This window comes from Limulus polyphemus, unplaced genomic scaffold (genome assembly GCF_000517525.1).
Source record: "Limulus polyphemus unplaced genomic scaffold, Limulus_polyphemus-2.1.2 Scaffold2980, whole genome shotgun sequence".
Classification (NCBI taxonomy): Eukaryota; Metazoa; Arthropoda; class Merostomata; order Xiphosura; family Limulidae; genus Limulus; species Limulus polyphemus.
This window is the reverse complement of record NW_013668590.1, coordinates 58,540-84,311: the sequence shown is the minus strand read 5'-3', so window position 1 is coordinate 84,311 and position 25,772 is coordinate 58,540. Positions and strand designations below refer to the sequence as shown.

At 33.7% G+C, this 25,772-nt stretch overlaps 1 protein-coding gene across 2 annotated transcripts in view; it reads left to right on the top strand.

Annotated features, from left to right (window-relative positions):
- Positions 1-25,772, top strand: part of LOC106468361 (ubiquilin-1-like) — a 73,251-nt gene that overhangs the window by 15,592 nt on the left and 31,887 nt on the right. The window contains exon 4 of one of the 2 annotated variants that reach the window (XM_013928779.2): positions 7,701-7,727. The exons of the other annotated variant lie outside the window; for it this stretch is intronic. Coding sequence (XP_013784233.1) covers positions 7,701-7,727 — 27 coding nt within the window. The remainder of the gene's footprint in view (positions 1-7,700; positions 7,728-25,772) is intronic. 2 annotated transcript variants of the gene reach the window in all.

Genomic DNA, 25,772 nt, shown 5'->3' with positions numbered 1-25,772 from the left:
ATATCACACTCCTATTGGTGGAGGGCTGTAGCATGATGATTTACATGCGAGACAGTTGAACCACATTGATTGTTGGGTAAGTGGTAGTTCAAGGCTTGTGATATGCAAAACAGTATATGTTTTTGCATATAGAGGGCAACACTGAACAAGAATAGCTATACATGTGAAAGGAGATAAGTACTTATTAGAAATATATTTTCAGTATAGGAAAATAATAGGTTCTACACTAATGTAGATCAGACAATTGTTCTAGAAAAAAAAATATTTTTTTAAATTTTATTTCAAATTTCTTCAACTTTTGCTTTGGATGATTTTGTTACATAGAGTTAGGGTAGAGAAAAGAAAAAAGGATTTTACTGAAAATAGTTGATATTTATTTAGAGGTTATGCAAATGAAGTGAGAAAACTGTGAGGTGAAAAGAAGTATTTTTATTCTTACCATGAAAAATCACATTTTATTTGGACTGATTTGGTAAAGACTACATTAATTTTCAAATGCACCTTTAGTAGAAATACATAATTAGAAATTTTAAGGTTTTGTGTACAACTGACTTTTTATGTTCACTAAAAGTTTGCCAAATTTCATAATGATATACTTAGTAAATTTAGAATTATAGTAAACATCAATTCTTCTGTATGTGTTGGTCCAATTGATTGACATTGTATACATAGGGTTAAACTCTTTGAATCCATGTCTCTTAAATGTTTACCATAGCCAAGCTTTATTGGTGACTTTGTTGTCATCTAAACACATGACTTGAAGACTTTTAATTTTTTACATCATTTAAATAGTTTTTCTCCTTTATCTTTTAATTAGTGGTTTGAAACATAAATTACAGAGATCCAACTGCCGCTCTTAATAAAGGTTACATTATTATATATATATTTTTAGCAACTCACATTAGTACTTCTGTTTAAGCATTCTTAATCAAAATTCTTTAATAACATTCTAAATTTTTTGTTTTACAGTATTGAATGTCTTTTGCATGCATTTGCTAACAGATACAGTAGTTAAAGAATTTAACATCGCATAGCAACTTTAGACTACCCCTGACCCTTGGGATATTCTTAGCTGCTTTTGTGATTATGTCTATGACTTAAGTATGTTCATCTTCCAGCATATCTTAACTTTAGGAACTTTGAGTCCAACATCTAGGACAATAGACAGACAAGATGAAAGAAAAACTTGCAGTGACTGTCAAATATTGTCATTAAGCACTGTTCTTCAGCTGCTGATAAGAGTGAATGTTGTATAGTGTTTTCATCACTCAAAACCAAAGTTCTCCCATGCCAAGATGGCACTTAAGATCCAGTGCTGAATTCTAGCCTAATTGGCACAAGTGGATGAGAATGGTTATATATTCTTTCTGAACGAGATGCCAGGCCATTGCAGGTTAAATTCCAGCTAATAGGTGGTACCCATCAAACATTTAGTTGGGCTGAAACATAATTGTTTAAATTCGTAAAGTGTCTTGCTCAAGGACAAAACAGCATGATGCCAGCCAGCCTTGACCTCGCAACCATCTGTCACATCCAAAATGCAAAGCCACTGATCCATGCTACCCACAAAGTGTCTTCATAGTTCTGCCTTATGTTCTTGAAGTTCAGAAGGGACCACCTCAAACAGTGTTGGTTTGTCACCTTTGAGCTTTATGATAGCATGCTTGATTGGTTGCACTAGACCCAACTCTAAAACTGGACAATTTAATCGATTACCTGTGAGCAGGGTACATCAATTAGTGTCTCGTAAATTAATTAATTAGAATTATGATTGATCAATTAATGTCACAGAAATAATCAACCAATCAAAAATTAATGTTACTAATTATTACTGTTTTCGATTATTCCAGTAGTCGATTGATCAAATTTATGTTTAAATCAAGTGTCACAAGAATAATGAACTAATTGAAGTTGATTGTTTTGATTATTACTGTTTTCAGTTATTTCAACAATCAATTAATCAAAATTATGATTAAGTCGATTGTAACAAAAATAATCAACTTATGGAAATTAGGGTTTTTGGTTATTACAACTGTCCAACTAATCAAAATATTGTTATTATACTTGTTTGTTATCAATTAGAAAGCTACATGATTGGTGGAGGTACCTTGTAATTTGAGGGTTTCAGGTTTGTTTTACATTATCACTAAGCTTGCTCACACTGTCTTTGTTATTGTAAAGCTCACTAAGACTCTCTACCACTGTCACTTATTTTGAACTGCTGACTATAGGGAGAGCAACTAGCTGTCACCACTCACTGCCAACTCTCTGGCTATTGAAGTGTTAAATAAAGTGCAAATTTACAGTTTTTTATTTTTACACTGTATTATATTTCTAATTGCAAAACTGTAATTTTTAATGTTATATAAGCTGGCACGGTTCTATGGAGGGATCCAGGAGGTCCACACACCCATCCATTTTTTCCAGAAGTTAATAATTGTATTATATATTGTTTTATAATATAAGCAGTCATGGGTGTAAGAGGGTATGGACTCCTTGATTTTATCAGGAATTAATAGCTATTCCTTTATGTTGTGTAAGTAGTTGTGGAACTAGAGAGGGGGCCCAGAGGGCCAAACTGCCCTCCACCCATTTTTTCAGAAATTGATAACTGTAGTATTTAATGCTTCATAAATAAGTACAGAACTAGGTGGAGGGGTTTAAATCCCTTTCATTTCTTCATACATTAATAAAAAACAAGTCAAATGTCATTTCACTACCATATAGTATCAAAAAGAAATATTAGATATCAGTGTTGTTATTTTATTGGGCTATTAATTACCATAAAAGCTTTTTTTTTTTCCTGGAGTGTACAGCAAACCATTTAAGGCCTAAGCCATTAACTAATTATTTCCAAGCTAATACAACAATATGATTGTCAATTAAATGTTACCTGGTAAATTTTCATGCCTTTTTTTTCTCCAGAAACTCGTAACAATGTGTCTAGATTTTAGAGATTTGTTTTCTTCAAAGTTAGTATTGATTAAGAAACTTGCAGCTGTTATAACATAGACTTGTTACTGAATTGGTTTTCATTCCTTAGAAGTTAGAATTCTCATGAGAAAGATGTTTTTTGTATTGCTGATTTCTAAAATAAAAAATTGCAGTACTGCCTCATTATAACACTGCTGTCAGGAGCCACATGTACCCAAAAGCGATATATGTGGGGGTGAGTTATAACCAACTAGTCAAGAAGACACTCATGCTAAACAAGTATGGATTTAACAGACTATTAACCCTATGACTACCAGCTACTAATCTGAGTAGTAGGTAACATTGCTCTAGTCATATTTCATTCCAAAAATAAAGTAGTGGATGTAGTTTCAGAAAAATAAAACATTTAGTTTTTTTTTTTCTACTATTTCTAAAAAAAAATTTACTTAGCTCTCTCTAACTGAGCTCAGTCAATTTGACTGAACACATGACCTTTTTGTACTTGTATAGAGTTTTTATGGATTTGATACTACTAACTTTTGATATAGTTTGTATATCTTCATGAAATTTGGCAGTCTTTCAGTAAATCATAAGCATTTCACATCCAAAAAATCTTATTTTTTAGTTAGGTATTTTTAATAAACTGAAAAGAGTATTTGTTTTGAATAGTCCATTTGTAAAGTGATTTTCATCTCAAAAATCTCAAATTTCATTTGTGTAATCTCTAAAACCTTCTAAATACATTTGAAATGTTATTTTTTCTACCCGAACTTTATACAAGGTTGAAAAATTTGACTGCTATTGTAACCACCAAAAATAAAAATCTAAATAAATCTAAATGACTTGGGATCAGCTGGAGAGAATTTAGACTTGTTTATTACAGTTCATTTTTTTACTAGGTTGTTCTCAACAGAGGATCCTCTTGATCAGCCACCTCCAGCCCCTTTTCTTCAGTTGGTTACTCAGGTTTGGGGGGGTCTCTCCTATTGCATTTGACTCTACTACTTCTTTGTTGGCAGAAAGGGTGGCAAGTGACTACTTGGTTTTTCCTCCTTCTCCTCCTTATATTGCTGTTAATGCTAGGAGATTTGCTGCTCAGTTACATGATAGGATAGCTATGCCTTGTCTCCCATGTTTATTTGAATAGCATGCTTTGGCTTGTCACTCCCTGGAGGAGGTATATTTAGATTCTCAATGGATGCACACCCTTTTGGACCTGTAGGGTTCTAGATTGGAATCTGTGATCACTTTGAACAGATCACTGTTTTCATGGATTCATCTTACTCTCATTATTGTCTTGAGATATTTATCTTTGGCCCAACTTTTGTTGGAAGCCTATCAATGTTCCCTTCAGCAATTTGAGAACGACTTTGGGACTTTGCTGAAGTCTACTTCCCTCAGATAGTCTTCTTCAGTTCATTCTCTGGTTTCTTGGCTTACTTGTTGTTGGGATTTATTGGGTAGAGACGCCTTGTTATAAAATGTTTTATTACCATCTTCTGCCCTCAGGGAGTTACAGGAAACTCCTTTAATCTATCCCATGTGGTTTGATGGAGTTCCAGAGACTTTATCATCATCACCTAATGCCTTTCTGGTGCTAATTTGGGAGTGTTCGCTCTTGGTGTTTCCTGACCTCCTCCTTCGGTTCCCAGGTCTATTAGTTTCTATAATAGAGTCCATCTGTATTCTTGAGGACCTTCGGCATGGATGGACCGTCAACAACAGTGTTGGTGACTATCCCGTGGGCAGGGGAGCACCAGGGATCCATGGGTACTTCATGTTCTGGCTTCAGGGTTGGTCATTCAATTTACATCACCTCCACCATTATCTACTTAACCTGTTGCCTTTTCACCTCCAACAGATCCACGACTAGTGGAGCTTCGTTCCCATCATAAGAGGATTGTTAGTCAAAAAGGCAGTAGAGAGGGTCGATCCCGTTCTTCTGGAATTTTATTCCCAATTCATTTGTTCTACCCAAGAAAACAGGAGATTGGCATCCAATCATCGATTTGTTCTTGACTCAACCAATTTTTAGATCCTCTTCGCTTTACTATGAAATATTTTCTCAACCTACGATGGCACTTTGCCCCAGAGCTCTCGATGACAAGTTCGATGTTACCAATACTTATCTCCATATTCCCATAGCGGAATCTTTCTGGAGGTTTCTCAGATTTGTACACAAGGGTTAGGCACTGCAGTCTTGCATCAACACCTTATGTCTTCTTCAGAGTTGTACGAGCTTTTTCTTGTCATCTGCATTCTTTGGGTCTGTGCACACACACCATTATATGGATGACTGACTCCTTCTGGCACAATCCCATCGTTTAATAGAACACTCTCAGATTCTCCTTTCAGAAGCCACAAAAGCAGGCTTCCTTATTAGACTAAAGAAATCTATTCTGTCACTGATGCAATATCTTGTCCATCTGGGTGTGTTTTTCAATACTCATTTAAGTCAAGCTCAACCAACCCCTATAAGGTTACAAGCCATGGAAATAACCATCAGGCTTTTACTTATGTCTCCTTCTACTTTGTGGATGGTTCTCTCTCTTTTAGGGATATGAGGATCCGTTGAACCTCTCATTCCTTTGGAATGAGTACATATGAGGTCCCTTCAGTGGTCACTATGTGACCATTGAATCATTCATTACTACCCTTTGGATCATCCTGTCTCATTACTCAGAAGCAACATTGTCAATTGCGAATGGTAGTTGGTTAGGAACTTATTTTATGGGGAGCTTATCTTCAAGGTCAGGAGTTCCAGGGTAGTTGGACAGAAGACGAGTCTACTCTTTGTATCAATGTTCTCGAACTCCTTGCAGTACACCGTGCTATCGTTCAAGGTTGTCTCTCAAGGGAAAAAATTGTAATGGTACATTTCGACAATTCCATGGTGGTTTCTCAGATTTCTCGTCAAGGAGGCACACATTCTTGAGATCTTTGTTTTCGTACCTTGGATCTTCTGTACTGGGCTCATTCTCATCATATCAGCCTTTTAGCATGCCATGTTCCAGGATGATGAATTTAATTGCAGATCACTTGTCTTGACCCAACCAATTTCTTTCCAATGGAATGAATGCTACATCATGTGGTTTTTCAGTGGATTTGCTTTCAGTTCAGGTCTCCAACGATTGATGCCTTTGAAACTCATTGGAATTCTCAGCTGAAGTTGTTTTGGTCTCCAATACCTCATCCTCAAGCATTGGCAGTAAATGCATTCAATTAGAACTGGACAGGTTTACATCTGTATGCTTTTCCCCCAATTTGGCTATTGTCCTGGGCTCTGACTATGGTTTGTTCCACTTCCTGTCAAGTTCTCTTAGTTGCACCATATTGGCCAGCTCAAATGTGGTTTCCATTTCTTTGATATCTGCAGGAATGTCCATCTCTACCTCTTCCATACTGGCAGTCTTTGTTGAGACAACCTTGATCAGACATTCTCCACCCAGATGTTCGGAAACTCAATCTTCATGCTTGGAAGTCATGCAGTCCTTTGTCTGACATAAGGGTTTAACTTCTAAGGTTTCTCTGTATTTATCTAATCTCTCCATTGGCCAACCACTGCCATTTACAATGGAAATGGAATACTTATTGTATTAAAGGGAATTTAAACCTTCTTCATCCTAAAGTATCTACCATATCCCATTTTCTGACTTGGGTATTTGAGAGGGGTCTTGCTTCGTCGACAGTGGTTTTATATAAGGCATCTTTATCCACTATATTTCGGAATTCTAAATATCAGAAGGTTTTTGAATACTCATTACTATCATGTCTACTCAAATCCATTTATATTTTTGACCCAAACGACCTTTTTAATTACCAAACTGGGATTTTACAGTTGTTTTACATACATTGTCTCATCCCCATTTGAGTCCTTAGCTTCATGTTTTTGTTTCACCTTTCTATTAAATTGTATTTTTTATTGTAGAACCCCTATTGTAAAGCAAAATATTCCATTTAAACTAAAACAAGAAAGTAGACTATTGTAGGCTTTACTAAAGTAAGGTGTCTGTTAAAAAGTATCTGACAAGTAGCTTACAGGGTAGACACAAACATTTTACACTTTTACCCTGTTGTCTGATAATAGAAGAACAAAGTAAATTGTAACATGAAACCATGCGAAACATATTTATCAAAACTTGTATCTCACAATAAATTATTTTTAACTGAATAATTTTGATGAACTTATTTTATATAGCATTTAAGTTAACAAATTATTCAAGTTCAACTACAAATAATTAGAAATCAACATTTAACTGTTGCATAAAGTTCTAAAAGTTATTCATAAAAATCTTGAAAAATGAAAAATTCTGGATCAGTTCTTCACTTGATTCCACCCAGTGGTAAGTGTTTAATAGGGTATTTTTCTGTAGCTAACTTGCTTGTCTACAAACTTGATATATATCTAGTGTAACATATACAAACTGGTTATAGGAACTGTTAAAGTACATTTATTTGATTATGATTTACTTGTTTGCTGATCAGAAAAAGTTAGTTGAAGTTATTGTTAATGCCAAAATATAGATAAAATCTTATGTTACAGTTGAGCATTTTATTTCACAATATACATAAATGGTTGATTAAAGACTAGTAAAGATACAGAAGTGTTAAATAGGCAAAAGTTTTATAGGGAAGTATAGGGGTTAAATTATTCATACTTTATTTACTGATCTATTTTTTCACCTACCTCATAAATATATAGCTTTTGTTCTGATTTTCTAATAAAATCCAATAAAATATTTCATTTGTTTTTGTTTTTTTTTTAGCACCAAGAAAGACAAGGAGGGACAGGGGTATGTAATACTAAGACATACAATTCATGTAGTCTTTTTTCTTTTCTTTTTCTTTCATACATGAATTAGAATAGGTTGGACTTTCTTATAGTGTTGTATTCATCATATTCAATTTTGTAAAGAAAAACAATTCAGACCCTAGAATGAGACTGAAAATACACATTGAGTATTAGGAATCCATATTTTTTATTTATCATTATATTTTTTTAAATAAAAATAACTAAAATGTAAAAATTATAAACTTCTTAGCTTAGTCTAACAAAACTTTATTAAAAAAATGTATAAAAGTTATACTAGCTTAAGTGGCTCTGCAAAATATGACGCTTCATGTTAGCTATGGAAAACTGGTAATGGGCTTCTGCTGTGATTTATTTATTTTTAATAAGGATTACTGTTCCAGCAGTACAAATATGGCAATAAAACCATAGAATTAAAAGAAAACAGGTGTGAAAAAGGATAACAGTTGAAAGAATGTTAAGGTAAGTTATTTGAAAGTTTCTGGACAATATTGCAGTCAATACAGAGGAAAATAAGGTATTAATCATTTCATTTCATATTTTTAAACTTTTCTTTTCAATGTACATTAATAATTTCTCTACAGAAATAAAAAAATAAAGTCTTATGAAAAGACTTTTGATATTCATTTAGGTTCTAGAGGTTATAAAAATGAAATGTGAAAAGTGTAAGTTGAAAAAAGTATTTTTATTCTTAGCATGAAAATCACCTTTCACTCAGACAAATACTTTATTGAATTTTTTTTATGTGTGTGTGTATAACAGACTCCTAATATTTATTAAATGTTTGCCAAATTTTTTGAAGGTACCTTTAGTAAATTCACACTTATAGTATGTATAGTTTTACAGTTTCAAGGCTGGTGAAATCGACCAACTTCAGTCTTACAGTTAATTACTGTTATCAAAATTTTGTTGAAATTTGTGACTGATCACTATGGTGGTTGCTGATGTGAAACTATACTTTATAATAAGCTAATGAATAAAGTACCTGGCTGTCTGGTCTTCCTTGTTAACAGTTATGTGTGAAAATTAACAACACCTATTGTTGTACCAGGAGATGGGAGGAAAACTTATTCATACAATCTGTTAAATAGATACAGTAGTTTTATTTTCATCAAAGAGCTAGCTTCTGAAACATCATAAGAGCTCATGACTTTCAGTTTAGTTGAAATTAGTTTTTAATATTGTCCACATAATCATCATTGGGAGAAATCTCTGATTTTACTTTCATATAGCTGTCTGTCATTGTAATTATTGAGAGAATCCAAAATCTTTTTACCTGTTTGTTTATATTTTTTCTTCTTTGTACATATCAGACATTATCTTATGTACTTATGAATTTGCTCAATATGTATCCACACATTTTGTACTTTTAAAATCAGTCAGGAGGAGATTTGCAGCTGTAACATCAGCCTGCAAAACTTGATCTTCAAACATTTTGTTAAAGTGAGAAGTTTATGAAACAGATTTCTCCTAACATGTGGTTTGATCCTTTGTCCATCAGAGTAAAGTTACACTACTTGTCTAATGCTCAAATCTAGTCGTTCTGGATGTGGAGCATATATCTTATTAAACACATTTTCTTGTATGTTTTTTTATTTAATATGTAATTCTTTAGTTTTTATTATGTGTTGTAATAGTTCCTATAATTAAAATGTAAATCTAAACATCAAAACATTCAATGAATAATCGTGCTTGGAGTAAAAAGGCTGCTTCTTATTACTCAGTTTATGTTTTTCACCAAAAGCAGTTCATTTCTTCATAATTTGTAAAGGGTGAGATTGAGAGCTTGATTGACAATAATAACTGCAAAACTGAATGATGACATTGTTAACTAAAGGTATCTCTATACCTGTTTTTTTTTATTATTATTAAACTAAACAAAGCGTCAAAATATAAGAGCAAATGGCAAGGGATGTACATGGATTGACAAAGTAAGGTTTTGCATAAATTATTTAATACATGTTATGTGGTATCCATATCATATTTTTCTTTCCATATCCAGTATATATCATCATGATTCATATCAGCCTATCTAAATTAGTATTGAACTGAGTTTGGGACACAAAAGGATAGTATTACTATATCTCTATTTCTAGGTCCTTAAAACCTGGTTGTTGGTTCTCAGAATATTTTGCAAAAGTCCTTGAATTTTTTTCTGTTGATAAGTGTATGAACATTGTTATCTTATGATGACTTCATGCAAATTAATGCTTTCCAAACAACTTTTATAAAAGGTAAAATAAAACCTGCATTCCAAAAGATACTTACCCCCACTGACACTTATAGCTATTACTCGACTGCCAGGGTTTCTACTTTGCCCATCTAAGCATTGGTCTGATATTTTCTCGATTGCTTCAGTCTTTTATACCTCACTCAATTGCCCTTAGCAATATTTGTCTTGTGATACTCTTCATCTACATCAATACGCCCTCTATCCTGGTATTTCATATAAGCACCTCGTTCACATAATTTTATCACTTTTTCTCGACAAAGCGTCACTAATGGGTTCCTCAGTATTATGATCATTTGGAGATACTTTGAATGTTATCATGTTATCTAGCTGATTTTCATAATAATAAAAATAAGAACATTTTTCTTCTTCCAATTGGCAGGCCAATTATGTTATGAATTCCTGGATTATTATTTCCAGCATGGAGGCAAATTGGTTCCCACCTATAAATTGGGTGGTAGGTCACTCTCGGTTGAGACTGTCAGTGATTTTATTCGTAGTGAGATGGAGACATATATTCTGATCTGTGGTGGTCCTTCGAGGGCTCTGAGGCTGCAATTGAGGGCAATTCTGGACTTTTTGGGGAGACTTTAGATTCATATTTGCTTTTTCCTGTGCCTTCTTTTCGATTTTCAGCCCCTCTGTTGGACAGTGGTAAGTTTACGGAATCTCAGCGCTGGGGTCCGGGTCTCAATTCCTTAGGGTGGATGCATCATATGGCCCTAAGTTGTTCAAAATGCTGTTCCAATCAGTGGTAATCAACACAGTCCTTAATTGACCTATGACAAACAAAAAGGAGACTACTTTGGGATAAGCTGCCTTTGATTTGTTTTTCTCCTGTTGGTTCTTCAAGTGTGTGTGATGTTTTGGCCTCTTCCTGGGAGTGAATTTTTAGTTTATTTCTCAATACATGGATATTGTGGCTCATGCTGGAAGGTTTAATTCTTAGTTACATGAAGAGACAGTTAGGCTTTATCCGATACATTGTTGGAACTTCATGATTTATCCTACTACCACCAGGTGGAAGCATTTTTCCAACTCTCAAAAGTATATCTGCTCCTCAAATTTTGGAGTTTTGAGGCAGAGTTTGTACTTCACCTATATAGGTCTATGTCCCCTGATGGGACAGAGTAAGTCTACGGACTTAAAACTAAATCTCAACATTTTGTTTCCTTTCACTTTACTTTGTTAGAAGTCTCTCTGGATCACCAACTTCATTGATGATGAGCTGGATCCATTGTTAGCATGCATGTTGGTTCTATTTTCACCTTCTACATTCCTCCCTGTTATTGTTGGAGTCTTGAATTTCATCTGATGCTACAGGGGGTCATAGTTTTGCTCTTATTCATAAGTTCTGACTCCCAACATCAGCCCCTTGGTACATTGGTACTCAGAATAAATTTTGTCTATATCTTAGGTTACTACTGCTTTGTCAGATCACCAGCAGTGTTGGTTATTATTGTATATCTTCAAGGGCCATTAGGGCTCAGTTCCAAGAATTTCTGAACTTGTGGTAACTTTAACTGTATATCCAGGAGCTCTGGAGGTTCTTGGATCACAATTGATCATTCAGTTCACATCTTCCCCACTATTATCCACCATGTCATTATTATTGAGAGGAGGTTGAACCATTTTCAGTCATTAGTGTCATTTTTTGACAGATGTTTTTGCATCTTCCACAATCGCCATTTTTTACAGCAGCCTTATTGACTACCATTCGATTATCGTGATTACATATTTTTTGAGTCCACAGTACTTTCCAGTTTCCGCACATTTTTTGGGTGATTGGTCCCAAATGACCATTCCAGTCACCTACCTGATAGATTAAGGTTATGTGTTCTTTCTATATACCTGGTTGTGTCCTGACTGTTATATACTATGTATCCCCTTTACCTGCAGGTCTATTTTTTGTGGCTGCTGACCAACGAACATCCTATAAGCTCAGCAGGTGGTATTAATATACCATCACCATACTGGATTACCACTCATGGACTATCATGAGTAAAGATAAAGGGGATCCTGCCTGTCTCAGCCAATCACTGGATTGAATAAATTGGGGTCGGTTTGCTTTAAAAAATTTAGGGAACTTGGTTCACTTATTGCACTGTTTCCAGAGCACTGTTCCTCGGGGCTTCTCAATGCACATTACCCTCCAGATTCTACTAGTGGAGCTAAGGTTTTCCAGTTTCCAGTCACTGGAATGGTGGACAGAGGCTTTACTTTCACTGTGTTAGACTGAGTTCCTCCATTCTTGGAGAAGAGGATGAAGTTGGGGGCCCTCCTACTTGGGTACCTGGATGTTTTTTACCAGATGTAGGTAGGACCAGCACCAGCCTACGTGGGAGCCTACTCGTAATACCGGTTCAGATTTGATGTTTGGCTGTCAGGTTGAGGTGTGCATGGCCCATCTTTTTGATCAATATCAGTTCAGTCCAATTTTCTTGGAGGGGGTCAACTATCTCCTCATAATTCCAAATGCTGGTTGGTCCCATCCTGGGTTATTGGATGAGCACAATTGTTCTATGTCCTCCCCATAATTCTGGGGGAAGTGGAATACTCCTTGCTCACTCAGTTGGGGAGTGAGGATAAATGTTCATATTTTCAGATTGGATTAGTTCTCTTCCTTTGGTTGAGTACAGCATACACGATCTCATCATTCTGAGCCTGTGGTGTTGCTTTTCAGGCTTCATCAGGTGGAGGAAAAGGTTTGTCCCCTTTTGGTGTTGCTTATTATATGCCTCTCCTGCCCGTCCTCTCCACTAAGAGCCAGTGTAAGAGACTGGGATGGTGTCAGTCTCAAAAAGTGATAAACTTATCTAAATGAGGTACTTATATACAGTACCAGGATAGAGGATACATTGACATAGGAGGAGAGTGTCACAAAATAAATATCACCAAAGAGGGGTATAAAAGATTGGAAGAAGCGAGAAAAAACCAGATCAATGCTTAAATGGGCAAGTAGCAAAGCCTGGCAGTCAATTAATAGCTATAAGCGTCAGCGAGGTAAGTATTATTGGAAATACATTTTCAATTTAGGAAAATGTTAACTTACAGATACCTCATGAATGATCTAATAAAGAATATGTAAAAGTAATCATTCATAGATAGGTTTAGTACAACATTAATCACACAAATCAGTAAAATTGTAGTTGACATAACTTAAAACAAATCACTTAATTACATGTGTACTTATTGGAAACTTAACAAGTTAATTAACCAACCATATAGCAAGAAATTAGATTACAAGTAATAATTTCCACACAATGATAAATAAAAGTCATGTCCCATAAATGAAGTGTTATCCACACATCTAACGTAAGTCTTTTACTCCTCTTTAGTTGATCATCGATGCTCTACCCATGCTTGACCTTGGCACCAGATTTAATTTTTGCTTTTTAAACTTCCTCCAAAGAAGGTGAATGAGTTATTTCTGCTAAGCCATGTTGCCTTAAATACATCTCATAAATAATCTAAAAATTTACTAACTAGACATGGAAAGATAGCAAAGTATCTGTATCAGAACTTTACATTGTTTTAATGTATAAAGCATGACATTTGTATATGATTTTAAATACTACACATCACTTATGAAATGTTTACATTTTTATCAACTAGATGTTACAACTTAATACATATATAATTTTCCTGTCAAGTCAAATGCTGTGCTAGCTTTGTCTGTAGAGGTCTTGCAACAACAGTTAAGTGGTACCTCAGTTATTAAAACTAAGCTTCTATGAAGGAAATCTTACCCATATTACTATTATATGATACTTTTTTCATCATATTTCCCTTGTCAATTTTAAGAGCCGTATTTAAAGATTAAATCCACTCAAGACATAAACATACTCATTTTTTATATCAAATAAAAATGAATGAGTTAAAATACTGAAACATTTCAAAGATTACTTATGTAAGGTGTACTCTTATATAATGTAATTGTTTTTTGATAATGGATGTTCTTGTAACAAAGCACTGACAGCATTTGAACACAACTTTTCTATAGCTTTTGGACATTTTCAGAGAAGAAGCACGAATATGATAGAACTTGAACTACAATATGAGTCATGGTAAATAAACAGACCCCATACAGTAGAGTCACCACTGTATAAACAATACTACAGCTACATAGCTACATTATTAATGAGAATATAAGTTAATACATACAGCATATATACTGACTAATATCTTCATAAAATGTCCTGGTTTTATTCAGTCTGTCCACTACAGGTAAAGCTAATTCTTGGACTGATGTTCAGTCGTTGTTGTTACTTGTCAGGAAAAATGGGGAGCTTGTACTTCATTATATATTGCTTTTTGTAGATTTAATTTAAAAAACAACTGTCTTTCTTGATCAATGTTAAAAGTATAGCTCCCATCCTCCACCCTTCCATGCCACTATCTGGATCTTCAATGGTTCTAAAAAGATCCACACAGTAGCAGGTCTTATATAGGTAAGGTGGTATAACTACCACTACATTAATCTACCTGTACAAGATATGAAATGTCCAATAAGTAATTCCAATTATTTCCCCAACAATGAATATTAGAAATTATTTTTTATTGTGCATATTTTAACATTGTTTAAATCACTCTTTTCAAATTTGGATAAACATTTTCTATATTTATTGTAAAATAATTTAAAATATTTAATTAAAGTTTTCATCTTGAACCCATTAATATTCAATTTATGTACTACTATATTAATATTAGATATTAAGAACTGTACATTAATACAAATTCTACAATACCAGGTGTTAAATGTTTGTATTGTGGCTGCAATTTTTTTCGCTCTCTCTCTCTCATGAATTTACATTTAATTGTATTTCATCTAAGGTTTGGATATGCTGCATAAGATTCACACTGTCCTTCCCTATACTATATTCTCTTCTTTAATTTCTAGCTTTTCTAAATATATATTTAAAAGATTTTGGAGCTTCACCACATTGTTACAGTCCATGTCACCACATCTGGTCATGCCCTTTCTGATTACCGTGCATCTTGACAATAGTCCTGCAGTGTATTTTCCATTGCAAAAGGCTCCATGATAAGGCTGTAATGTCCAAAGCTTGCCATTATTTTGTATCTGATGTTCATAATACATCAAGTTATCCAGTGTCTGTTTAAACATACCTATCACACAGAGATTCATAAGTGCTGCATTTTGTGACTTGACTGGTATGATTTTGTATGGAATTGCATGAATTACCTTTTAATTCTCCAGTTGCATGATGTATGCAATTGTTGAATGGATATGATGTGGAAACAACTTGTGTCACAATTCGAGATAAAGATCCTTGTTGATAATGTTATGTATTTTTGCCTAAGATAAGTGCATGACTTTTGCCATTGGCCTTTGTGCTTCTCACTTGTGACAGGATGCTACACTTTAATGATCAAAATGGGGGTGTGAACTATCACGGGTCTCTTTCTGGATAGTCCTGATGCCTTAAATTGATCTATATTCCTTTGTTTTTTAATGTCATTAACTATACAACAGGTATCCCATCTTTGAAATTCCAAGTTCTCAGTTGGAACTGATTTTTAAAATCCTGGTGTATGAATATTTTGCAATAGAAGAGGTTGTTATATACCCTTTCTGAAAAGCATTTAGTTTTTGGTTGCATCACACTATAAAATACCAAACAGTATTGAAAAAAGTACTGATATGTGCTGATTTGCATATTCAAAGTCAGTTTAATATAATGAACTCAATCTTCTGTGTATATGTGGGGTAGTAGCACATACAGCTACCGTTTATAGAAGTAACAAAACTACTGATAATGTGCTGGAAAATTTGACACAGTAAATTATTTAATTTTCATTTCTTTGCAACATATGACAGTAACTTCTCTTTAATATCTATGCATAAATTAGCCAACAAAGAATCAGAAATTTTTCTGAACATGTATATTTTCATAAATCCAACAAATTAGTATTTCAAATTGAATATCATCTAAGCAATTCAGTTTTTTTTCTTCAGTGTTTTCCTCTGTATTATACTGCACAAATTCTGTGGACACACATTTGTGGCTCTTTTCAGGTTGCAGTTATAAAATTCAGCTGTGTAAATATAATCTGTGATGTAGAAGCCTAATGCAATCCTTGATTGGCTGCATCCTTTGCTGTGAACTGCAGTTTCATCTGTTCAAGGCAAATCGACACAGCTTGGGTCAGCAACCCAAGGAAATACAGTTTGGCCTCTTATAAAGATAAGAATAAGCATAATATGATACATTAAGGTAAAAAGATAAAATCATAACATTAGCTTACTTACAATTTTCTTATTAGTATTACATTAGTTATGTTAGGCTTCAGTTCTGAACTTCCAAGTCATTGGAAGAAAAAGAAACATAAGGTTTGAAGTAAGAATACGTGTAATGGCCTATATTCAGTAAGAGTTTATCCCCTAACTTTCCCATTTGTTTTTATTTCTATCTTTAATCACTACTTTTTTTTCTATACTAAAATCTTTCAACCATTTATATTTGGAATGTAGATAACCTCTGGTTATACATATTTTTATAGATAGACTTTCAATTTTGAAATAATATACATTTATACACCGTATCAAGTTGTTAGAAATAGGTGTTGTAGTTGGCAGAACTTTGCTCCTGTTTTGGTAATTATATTAAAAAAAGCATAAAGAATGAAAGTTATGTCAGAAGGATGGAATAACACTATTGTTACTTTATATATGTATATATATAGATAGAAAGATATACAGGACAGAACTTTTGGCTAGATGTTGGGTATTGGTACAGCCATTATAATGCTGGAATGCCACTATTCTTAGGTTTTAAAAGTAACTGCTTCATATCTGTTTTAGATTAAGAGAAGTTAACAGTCAAAAAAGTGATAAACTTCTTTTCTTTGTTAAAAGGGGAAACAGAGTAAACAAAGGATGAGTAATATGAAACAAGGTTCCACTGAACTAGGAATTGTTTATAACTATAGCACACATATTAATATATTTTATGAAAACTTTTGTAATAATTTTAATGGGAAATTGATTTTCATATCCACTAAGTTAAAACTGCTGTTTTACAAGTCAAGGTGCACATGGAAAAGTGAAATGAGGGAATGGTGTATTGGTCTAATAAACTGAATCATTGTTAATAGCTTTCCCTGATAGCTGGTTTTCATATTGATTTTCATATCCACTAAGTTAAAACTGCTGTTTTACAAGTCTAGGTACACATGGAAAAGTGAAATGAGGGAATGGTGTATTGGTCTGATAAACTGAATCATTGTTAATAGCTTTCCCTGATAGCTGGCATTCGAATCCCATTTTTGGTGATATATTATTTTTAGTTTTAAAATAATATACCATACTAAAATGGATATATAGAGATTAAGAGGAATAATCATTCAAAGAGTAGTAAACAACTATTGCTGTTTTTATCAGTTCTCTTCTTGCTCTTTGCTAGTATTAATCAGAATGCATAAATGGAACAGTACGTGTGTTCAGGTTTCAGTCAAGATACAAATAAAGCTCATTTGTTTGAGATTATTCTTTTCTTAAATGAACAATGTATGTAATAGAAATCTGACCATTTTTTAAGAAAAGAAGTTAAATTTTTTAAACATGGAAAAAATATTATTGCTGTTTGTCTAAATGGACTGATAAATGGACAAAAAATATTAGTTTCCATGTACAGAATATCTAGGTTACCAAAAACACCCTAATCCACTTACCTTGATTTGCATGACACCCTTGCCACCATATGCAATATTTTTTTATTTTTTATTTTAATAATTCTTCATTTCGTAAACTCTTGCAAATTCTCTGTCAGCTTACTGTAACATACATTTGTAAACCACTGATCTAGAGACACAGTAGTAAGTCTAGTGTTATTAGAAGAAAGGTTTGAGTAACACTACAGTTACTGTACAGAGGATTGAATATGTTGTATTAAACCCATTTTAAGTATGCTAATCAGCAAGTCATGTGACAAATACTATTTATATAAAGTCACGGTGAAATAGTATGCGTTAGAAATACATTTGCAAATTTAGAATTTCATAGCTAGTATGATGCCACAGAAAGTTTACCACTTTTGATGTTTTCAGATCAGGATTTATAATTTCAAAAATGGATATTTATTGCACTTAATGGCATTGGAAAACAAAGGAATATGGATCAACTTGGGGTACCAGAATCAAGCAGAAAGAGGCCATCAAGAAATCATACCCCAGCCATGGTAAATAAAGTGTGACATCTTGTAATAGGTAAGAATCCACAAACACAAGAGACAGTGGCAAAAGCCATCCATGTGACCAAGTTATCCATGGACTGTTGAAATAAGCACTGAGAAATCATCATTCTCATAAACTAGATGGGCTATGGAAACCCTACAAGGAGGAATAGTGTGCTTTGGATATGATAGCCTTATGAAGAAACCCTTTACTATGAAAACTATGTTGCAGGACTATTGTCAAGATGCACAGTTGTCAGACAGAACAAGACCAGGCATGGCAACATGGACTAATGACTGGTGAAGTTCTAAAACCATTTTCACATACTCAGCCTCTTTATACAGATTTTTGGACAGATCTGGAATATTGACATAGCTCTTCTTAATACTGGAATATCACTATTCTTATGTTTATGAACATATCTGGACACTCCCATCATATTAAAAGCAGCAACTTTGTAAGAGAAATTACTGCTAATTTCTGAATGTAAAATACTTTTTTTCACTAAAAATTTATCTGAAATTTAGGCTGCATATAATATATGGTAACAAATCTAAATGGATTTTTTTATAGTCAGTCCAGACCATCTTTTCCAACACGCATTGTAAATAATAATGCACACATACTAGAACAATTGCATTTTAATGGCATGTCTTATTAATTCTCTTTTTCTATGGTATAAATGAAAATTGTCTCCCATTTTCATTCATTTAAACATGATTTTTGAAATAAAATGATCTAGAAGCTAAGTCTTATGATTCTTGAGATTTATTTCCATGCACACTTAGAAATGTAAGGAAATGCAAAACTATTATTGCTACATTATGTTTATGTATTCAAAACTGCAAACCATTGTTGGTGAAACCTTCAAATTCTGAGTCCAAACCACTGTCCTTGAATAACTGGCTTAACTTCTCTACATACCAAGCTTTAAGGTAAACTCACTTTTATCAATTTTACTGTACTCTAACATTTTGACAAGGTTTTTTTGCTGGTTGCAATTGCAAAGATAGCAAGCACTACGGTGAAACGTAATTAGAGATTATGTAGACACTCTTATCATTCTTGTCATCAAAGAGTTTCGTTGACAGCAGTATTGCAAAAGTCCTGGTGTGTATTATTTATGGTGATAAGGCAGATTTGACTCTTTGTTCATGAAGATTAAAGTGTATTATATTTCAGAGCATATTATATTTGGAAAATTATGGTAACCATCAACAAACAAATGATAATATTATTGTTCTTCTTTTCTTTGTTTTGGAAAGAAAATGTAAAGCAACAAAAGTGAGGATGTCAGAAACAGAAATAAAACGCATACATATACATGTTGATTTGAATCATGGAATGCAGACAATTGACATTTATATCATGTATAGTAATTAGAAAAACATTTTTCATAATTTTCTATGATTAAAACATACCTCTGCTACTAGTGAATAGCTATGATCTTACTTAAGATAGCAAGTGACTTTTGTCTGTAGGAGTGGATAGAAAAGGTGAAGTTGAAGGGCGGTTTGATGGATAAAGAGTAACTATCCAGATTTTTGTGTCATCTGATAATGTTTTTGTTCCTTCTCTCTCTATTTCACCAGTATGCTTTGTACAATAAAATGATAGGTGTTGTTACCAGTTACTCTTCTTATGTAAAAAATACACAGACTACTTTTGTAAATACTTTTCTTTTAAGAACAGTCACTGCATTTTTTACACATAAATTTATCTATGTTATGAGTGTAAAAAAACAAACAATTACCCTTCAATATAATGATTAGCTGATACTAGTAAAACAAGAAATTCTAAACAAGTTATTTTTTAATCCGTTACCTGCCGTGGCCATTTTGATCTTATCGTGAGGGCAAAATCACATTTGAAAAAAAATTAGAGAACTTATCTTTTATTGGATTTCAGATTTTATTTTTGTAAATAGTAGCATAAAATTCAATTATTTGTACAAAATTGTGTTATTTAATGAAGTTTAAAGGGGAATTTAATGAAAAAATCCTAAAATACATTTTAGACTGTAAATAAGTGCCCTCTAAGAATTAAATTTTTTTTTAACATTTTTCCTTCCACTTCAGCATTGGTCCTGCAATCTGTGATTGGTATCTAAACTTTTTCTAGTCTTTTTTCTTTATAAAACAGTGTTTGGGCATGTTAAACCCCAGTTGTAAAACTGCTTTTCTATAAGTGTTAGAAAACTTGCTTCTGGAAAAAACTGCATGGGATGTATGTAATTTTTATATAGTAGCTTAAATCATACTACATCGTATATCTATTTATATTAATCATTATATTGAAATATTAACTGAGAATAGATATATTTTTAGGAAAGAAGTTGATCCACGATTATTAGGGTTAATTGCTATTGAGTGGCGAGTGCAAGGTCTTTACATGAATTAGGCTTAGCACTTTGAACTGAAAGAGATTGTGATTTTTAATATTTTTTGCATTTAAATTTGTAGTTTTAAGCTCAATAATTTAGCATAATTTTATATATAGTTCATAATAATGATAATATGATTCAGTATTTAGAATGATAAATTTGTGTGATTTGTACGTAATACTACTAGTACCAGTACCACATAAGAATTTTATCTTTTTCCTTCTTACAATCTTTACTTTGTAGTAAGACCCACACTTCTGTTGTTATTGCTAGCAATCACCTTTGTTCTAAATATTTCCTGAATTTGTTAATCCATAAAATTGTAGATACTTATTTGAAAAGGATACAATAAGCTTATATGTAGAAATAAATTTAGGAAAAATGTTGTTGGTTCTATCCATAAGTAGTTTTATCACAATTTTTTTTACTTACAAACTAAACTTATTATTCTGTAAAGACTTCATTCACCACAGGGAATTATATAAAAAAACAGTAGAGAAAGTATAAACTCTGAAAAAAAAAAGCAAGTTTTATATTTACTTATGGAAGATCAAAATAATGGTTAAAATTATTATATGGGAAAATAAATGTGATCAACTTTACAGCCAAGCAATAATGATTGTTTAGCCAAAATGTAGCTCTCAAAATTCATTCAGATTGCTTTTCATTCCTTACATAAAATGTTGGGAATCCCTATATAAGAGTTTCAAGTTATCAGTTGACATATTATGTTTAAACTTTTAAATTCCAATTCAAGATCTTTTCAGTGGTGTGATATGTTGTTGGTTTTTAACACATGTATAACTTTGCTCTTCTTATACATTGTACCCTAAAAGTAATTAATATAAGGGTTAAAGTTAACTAATTCTTTTAGTTTGTATATTTGTTTGAAATTTGTGTTACTGCCATGCAGTAGGAGTAAACTGATATTGAGAATAGGTTTCTAGATATTAAATATAAATTGTGTAAAATTTGTATAGTATATAATGCCTGTAATATAACACAATAAACAAAGTGGCTTGGTACTCTCAAGAATTTGAAATTCAAACTTTTTTGGGTATATAATTATGACTCTTCTTTAGTAGGGGTAACACTAAAGTTCATACTTTTTTTGTATGTTTAGCAGTTACAGTTACCATTTTTTACATTTCTTGAGTTAAAAAATCAAAATCAATTGAATCTTGTAGTTATACAGAAAGCTATGATATTCCTTTGTGTAAAGAAAATTTCTGTGTTATGTCTTGTACTCAAGTGTGAGAAAAAACTACTTTTAGACATTTATTTGAAAGTTACAAAATTAATGTGACAACTAACAAGTTTGGGATTTTCAAAATTGTTTTCTGATAACAAAGACTAATATATATATGCACTAGTGTTCTCATCAAATTGTAACTAAGAAAAATATAATTTTAATTTTATTTCAGGTTTATATAAATATGCAGCCTGAATTAATGCATGTAAGATAGATATCTCCTCCTAGTAGTTCTCTGTATCTGTTAATATGAAATTTTCTACTTCACTTTTTCAAGTGCAATAAAAAACATGTTGAAAATCACTACATATAACTATCTGTTTTTAATTGTGAATATGTATGGTGTATTTTAGTTGAAAACAAAGTGACAAAAATAATTTTCCGATACAATATCTTACTTTCCCTTACATAATAGCTTTTCTTGATTTGTACTGCCTTCTATATGCATAAATGTTTGCTTGCCACTAGTCTTGATACTCACACCTACCTCACGTGTTTTCACATGAGTCAGATGCATGCAAATAAGGATGCGACAATCCTCCACCAGTAGAAGTGTGATACAATTCCTAACACAGCTGACTCTCTCTTTGCCATTTAACTCAACTTTGCTTCTCGATTGGCACTCATGATGCTTAGATTTGTTTTTTGGCTTGAGCCTTATTCATGTAATTGCAATCAGTGACTTGTTTGTTTGTTGTTGTTTTTTAGTTTGTTACATTTCACTTTCCATTTATACACATTAATATTGTGTGTCTTTATTATTATTTTTTAGTTCCCTGTGTGGATTTTGTATTATTTCCACTCATTGTTTTCATGAATTCAGAGTTTAATGTTACTACTACTTTTACTGCTGGTCCTACAGCAGTTACTCTTACTTCATCTACAATGGTGTCAGGTCTGCAATTATCCGTGAAAGGTGTTATGGGGTTGTTTTGCCAGGAGTTGGCCACTTTCATGCAACCTTCAGATTTGCCTGTAGATCATCCTGTTATGCCTTGTTCAAGAGTGCCTGAATAGAAGGATGATGATTTTGACAGCCTATTTCCTTCCCAGCCTATGCCATACTGTCATGTTTAGCTCTAGTGGATATGTCCAGACCTCCTCCTCTTTTCCTGGAATTGATAAACCAGGATTGTTATGTTTGTCCTTGTCTATCATTTCCTTTGATTCCTCCTCTTCCCTTTTAAGTAAGACATTGTGGGTCATTTTGTTTTCTCTTCTCACCATATATTGGGATTCATACCAATAGGTTTGTGGACCAATTACATTCTGGGGTCAGTATGTCTTGACCCTCACTTAAATGGAGGCCCATGCTTTGACTCACTATAGGTCTGAGTTTCCTTTCTTGGATTTGCAACAATTGAATTCTCTTCTGTCTCTGTGGGGTTCGAATCACAATACTTTGGTCATGTTTTACCAACCTCAGATCTCCTGTATCCACCTCACCTTGTTCTCCCTCCTCCTTCATTCCACTTTGTCTGAGACCCTTCATCATTCCCTAGAGAGGTTTTTGTTGGAGACTCGTGTCCTCATGTTTTTCACTGGCATGATTATCCTCTTCCACTCTTTTCCTCTAGACATGGCTCCTCTGTTGTTGGGAACTTTTGAGATGGGATGCCGTGTCATCCCGTGTATGTTTACCCCAACCTCCACATGGGAATTACATATGTCTCCCATTTTAAGGCAAAATATCTTTGGAGGCCTTTCTGACTCTTTACAATCCAGAGTTGAGTCTTCCATTTACACACTTCCCTTTCCTCATTGGTTTTCCATCTGTCTCAACCTCCTCCTGAGCCTGATCCCATTTCTCCTCCCATCCTTCTTCTATTTATTGGTTCCTGCTTTGTGTCTCCAACGTCAGTTGCTTTTTTTTTCATCAAAAGATTCAGAGCCCCAGTGGTCTCAGTGACTATGTGGTAGCTACAGGTCTGGTGGGGGCCAGGCTTTTGCATTTAGCCACTGTGTGGGAGTCTTTCACAACAGACCCTTGAGTTCTATAGGTTCTTTCTTTCTTTCCTCCCATTTCCTTCTCCTTCCTTGGGATCACATTTCCAGCCTGCATCTGCCTGAGGCAGTTCTTGACCTTCTTCACAAAGGCACTGTGGAACAGGTGGATCCTTCTCAGCTAGGTTTCTTTTCCCATTTGTTCAATGTCCCCAAGAAGACTGGGTACTGGTGTCTCATTGTTGGTCTTTCTTTCTTGAACTGCTTTCTCGATCTTTCTTGATTCCCCATGGAGTCATACCTTTGTGTTTGATAGGTTTTCACTTCTGGTCTGTTGATGAAGAAGGTAGATGTCTTGGATGCCTACCTCCACATACCCATCTCCCCAACATGCTGGCATTTTATTCATTTTGTCCATCTGGGTTCTGTCTACCAATTCCAGGCTCTTTCATTTGGGCTGGCTTTGGCTACCTACATTTTTGTCAGGTAATTAAGGCCTTTACCTGTCTTCTCCATTTCAGGGTCCTTTGATTCTACCATTACATAGATGACTTCTTCTTGCTCCTTTACATGCCATCTCTTCCCTTCACACTCAGTTTCCTCTTCAAGAAGCTGCATCGTTAGGTTGGCTGGTCAAGGTTGTGAAGTCCTTCCTCTCTCCACTCAATACCTTGTTCATCTCAGGAAATTTTTTCAATTCCCATTTCAGCTGGGCCAAATTTTATTCCTTTTGCTTGCAATATATGGAGCTTTTGGTGCAGACCATTTCCTCTTTTCCTTCTCCAACTGTACAAGAGGGTCTATCTTTTTTGGGAATGTGGTCTTCTTTGGAGGCTCTCATTCGCCTCAGTTGAGCCCACATGCGACCACTTCAGTGGGCTTTCCAAGATCTGTGAAACCATGTTTAATATCCCTTTGACACCTCTATTTATCTTACTCCTTCACATCATGTGAACTTTGCCTTTTGATTGAACCAAGACAACACCACAGTGACTGTTTCTCTTCCTCCTCCTTCTCTGGAGGTGCACATCTTCACAGATACTTCTCTTTTGGTTTAGGGTGCGTATCTGAACATGTAGGAGATTTTGGACTGTTGGTCAGTAGCAGAGTCATCTCTGTATATCAACCTCTTAACCCTTTCAAGATGGGTCACAGGTGAAAGGCCATGTCAGCTCATTTGTTGACTCACATTAAAAATTTTATTGAACTACTATTTCATAAATTTATGTCATTAAGTTTGGTATCAAACTGTAGATTATAATACAAATTCTAGAACTATACATTATGCAATTTCTTACCAAAACAGATAAACATTGATTTCTGTGTGTCACATGGTATTCAAATTCAATGACGAGGAACCCACTTTGAGACTAATAATGATTGGAGGTACCTGATGATGACAAAATCTTGTTTAAACATTGTAAATTATATATCAAGTTATAAGGTCTACTTTATTATAATAATAACACTATACTGACAGACATACTATATCAAGTTATAAGGTCTACATTAGTATAATAAAAATAAACTGACAAACATACGATATCAAGTTATAAGGTCTGCTTTATTATAATAAAACTAAACTATTCATTACCTATTCAAGCCATATTCAAGCATTATTTGTTACATGGTATGTTGAATGCAGCATTGGTTCAAATTAGCTGTTTGTAAAGTCAAAATATTAAGTCTTCAGTTTCATACGAATTAGAAACTCAAGTTACAGATAGTGACAAGCTAGAATATAAAATAAGAATGATTTTTCTGTTTGCTAAGCTATTGCTCATGTAATAAATTAATTACAGTGGCACCCTGCCCACCTCTTTCCATTTTTGGAAACCCTCCCTCGTATACACTAACTTCTGTATATGACATGAATAACCAATCAGAAGCTCAGAATGTCCCGTAGTGGTTTTCTCAGCATTTTTAATGTGGCTAGCACCAAATTTTTTCTTTTGAACCAATACTTCGAGGAGGTAGGTTGTGTCTTTAGTCTGCTCAAAATTTCATATTTTTTTAGAGTAAA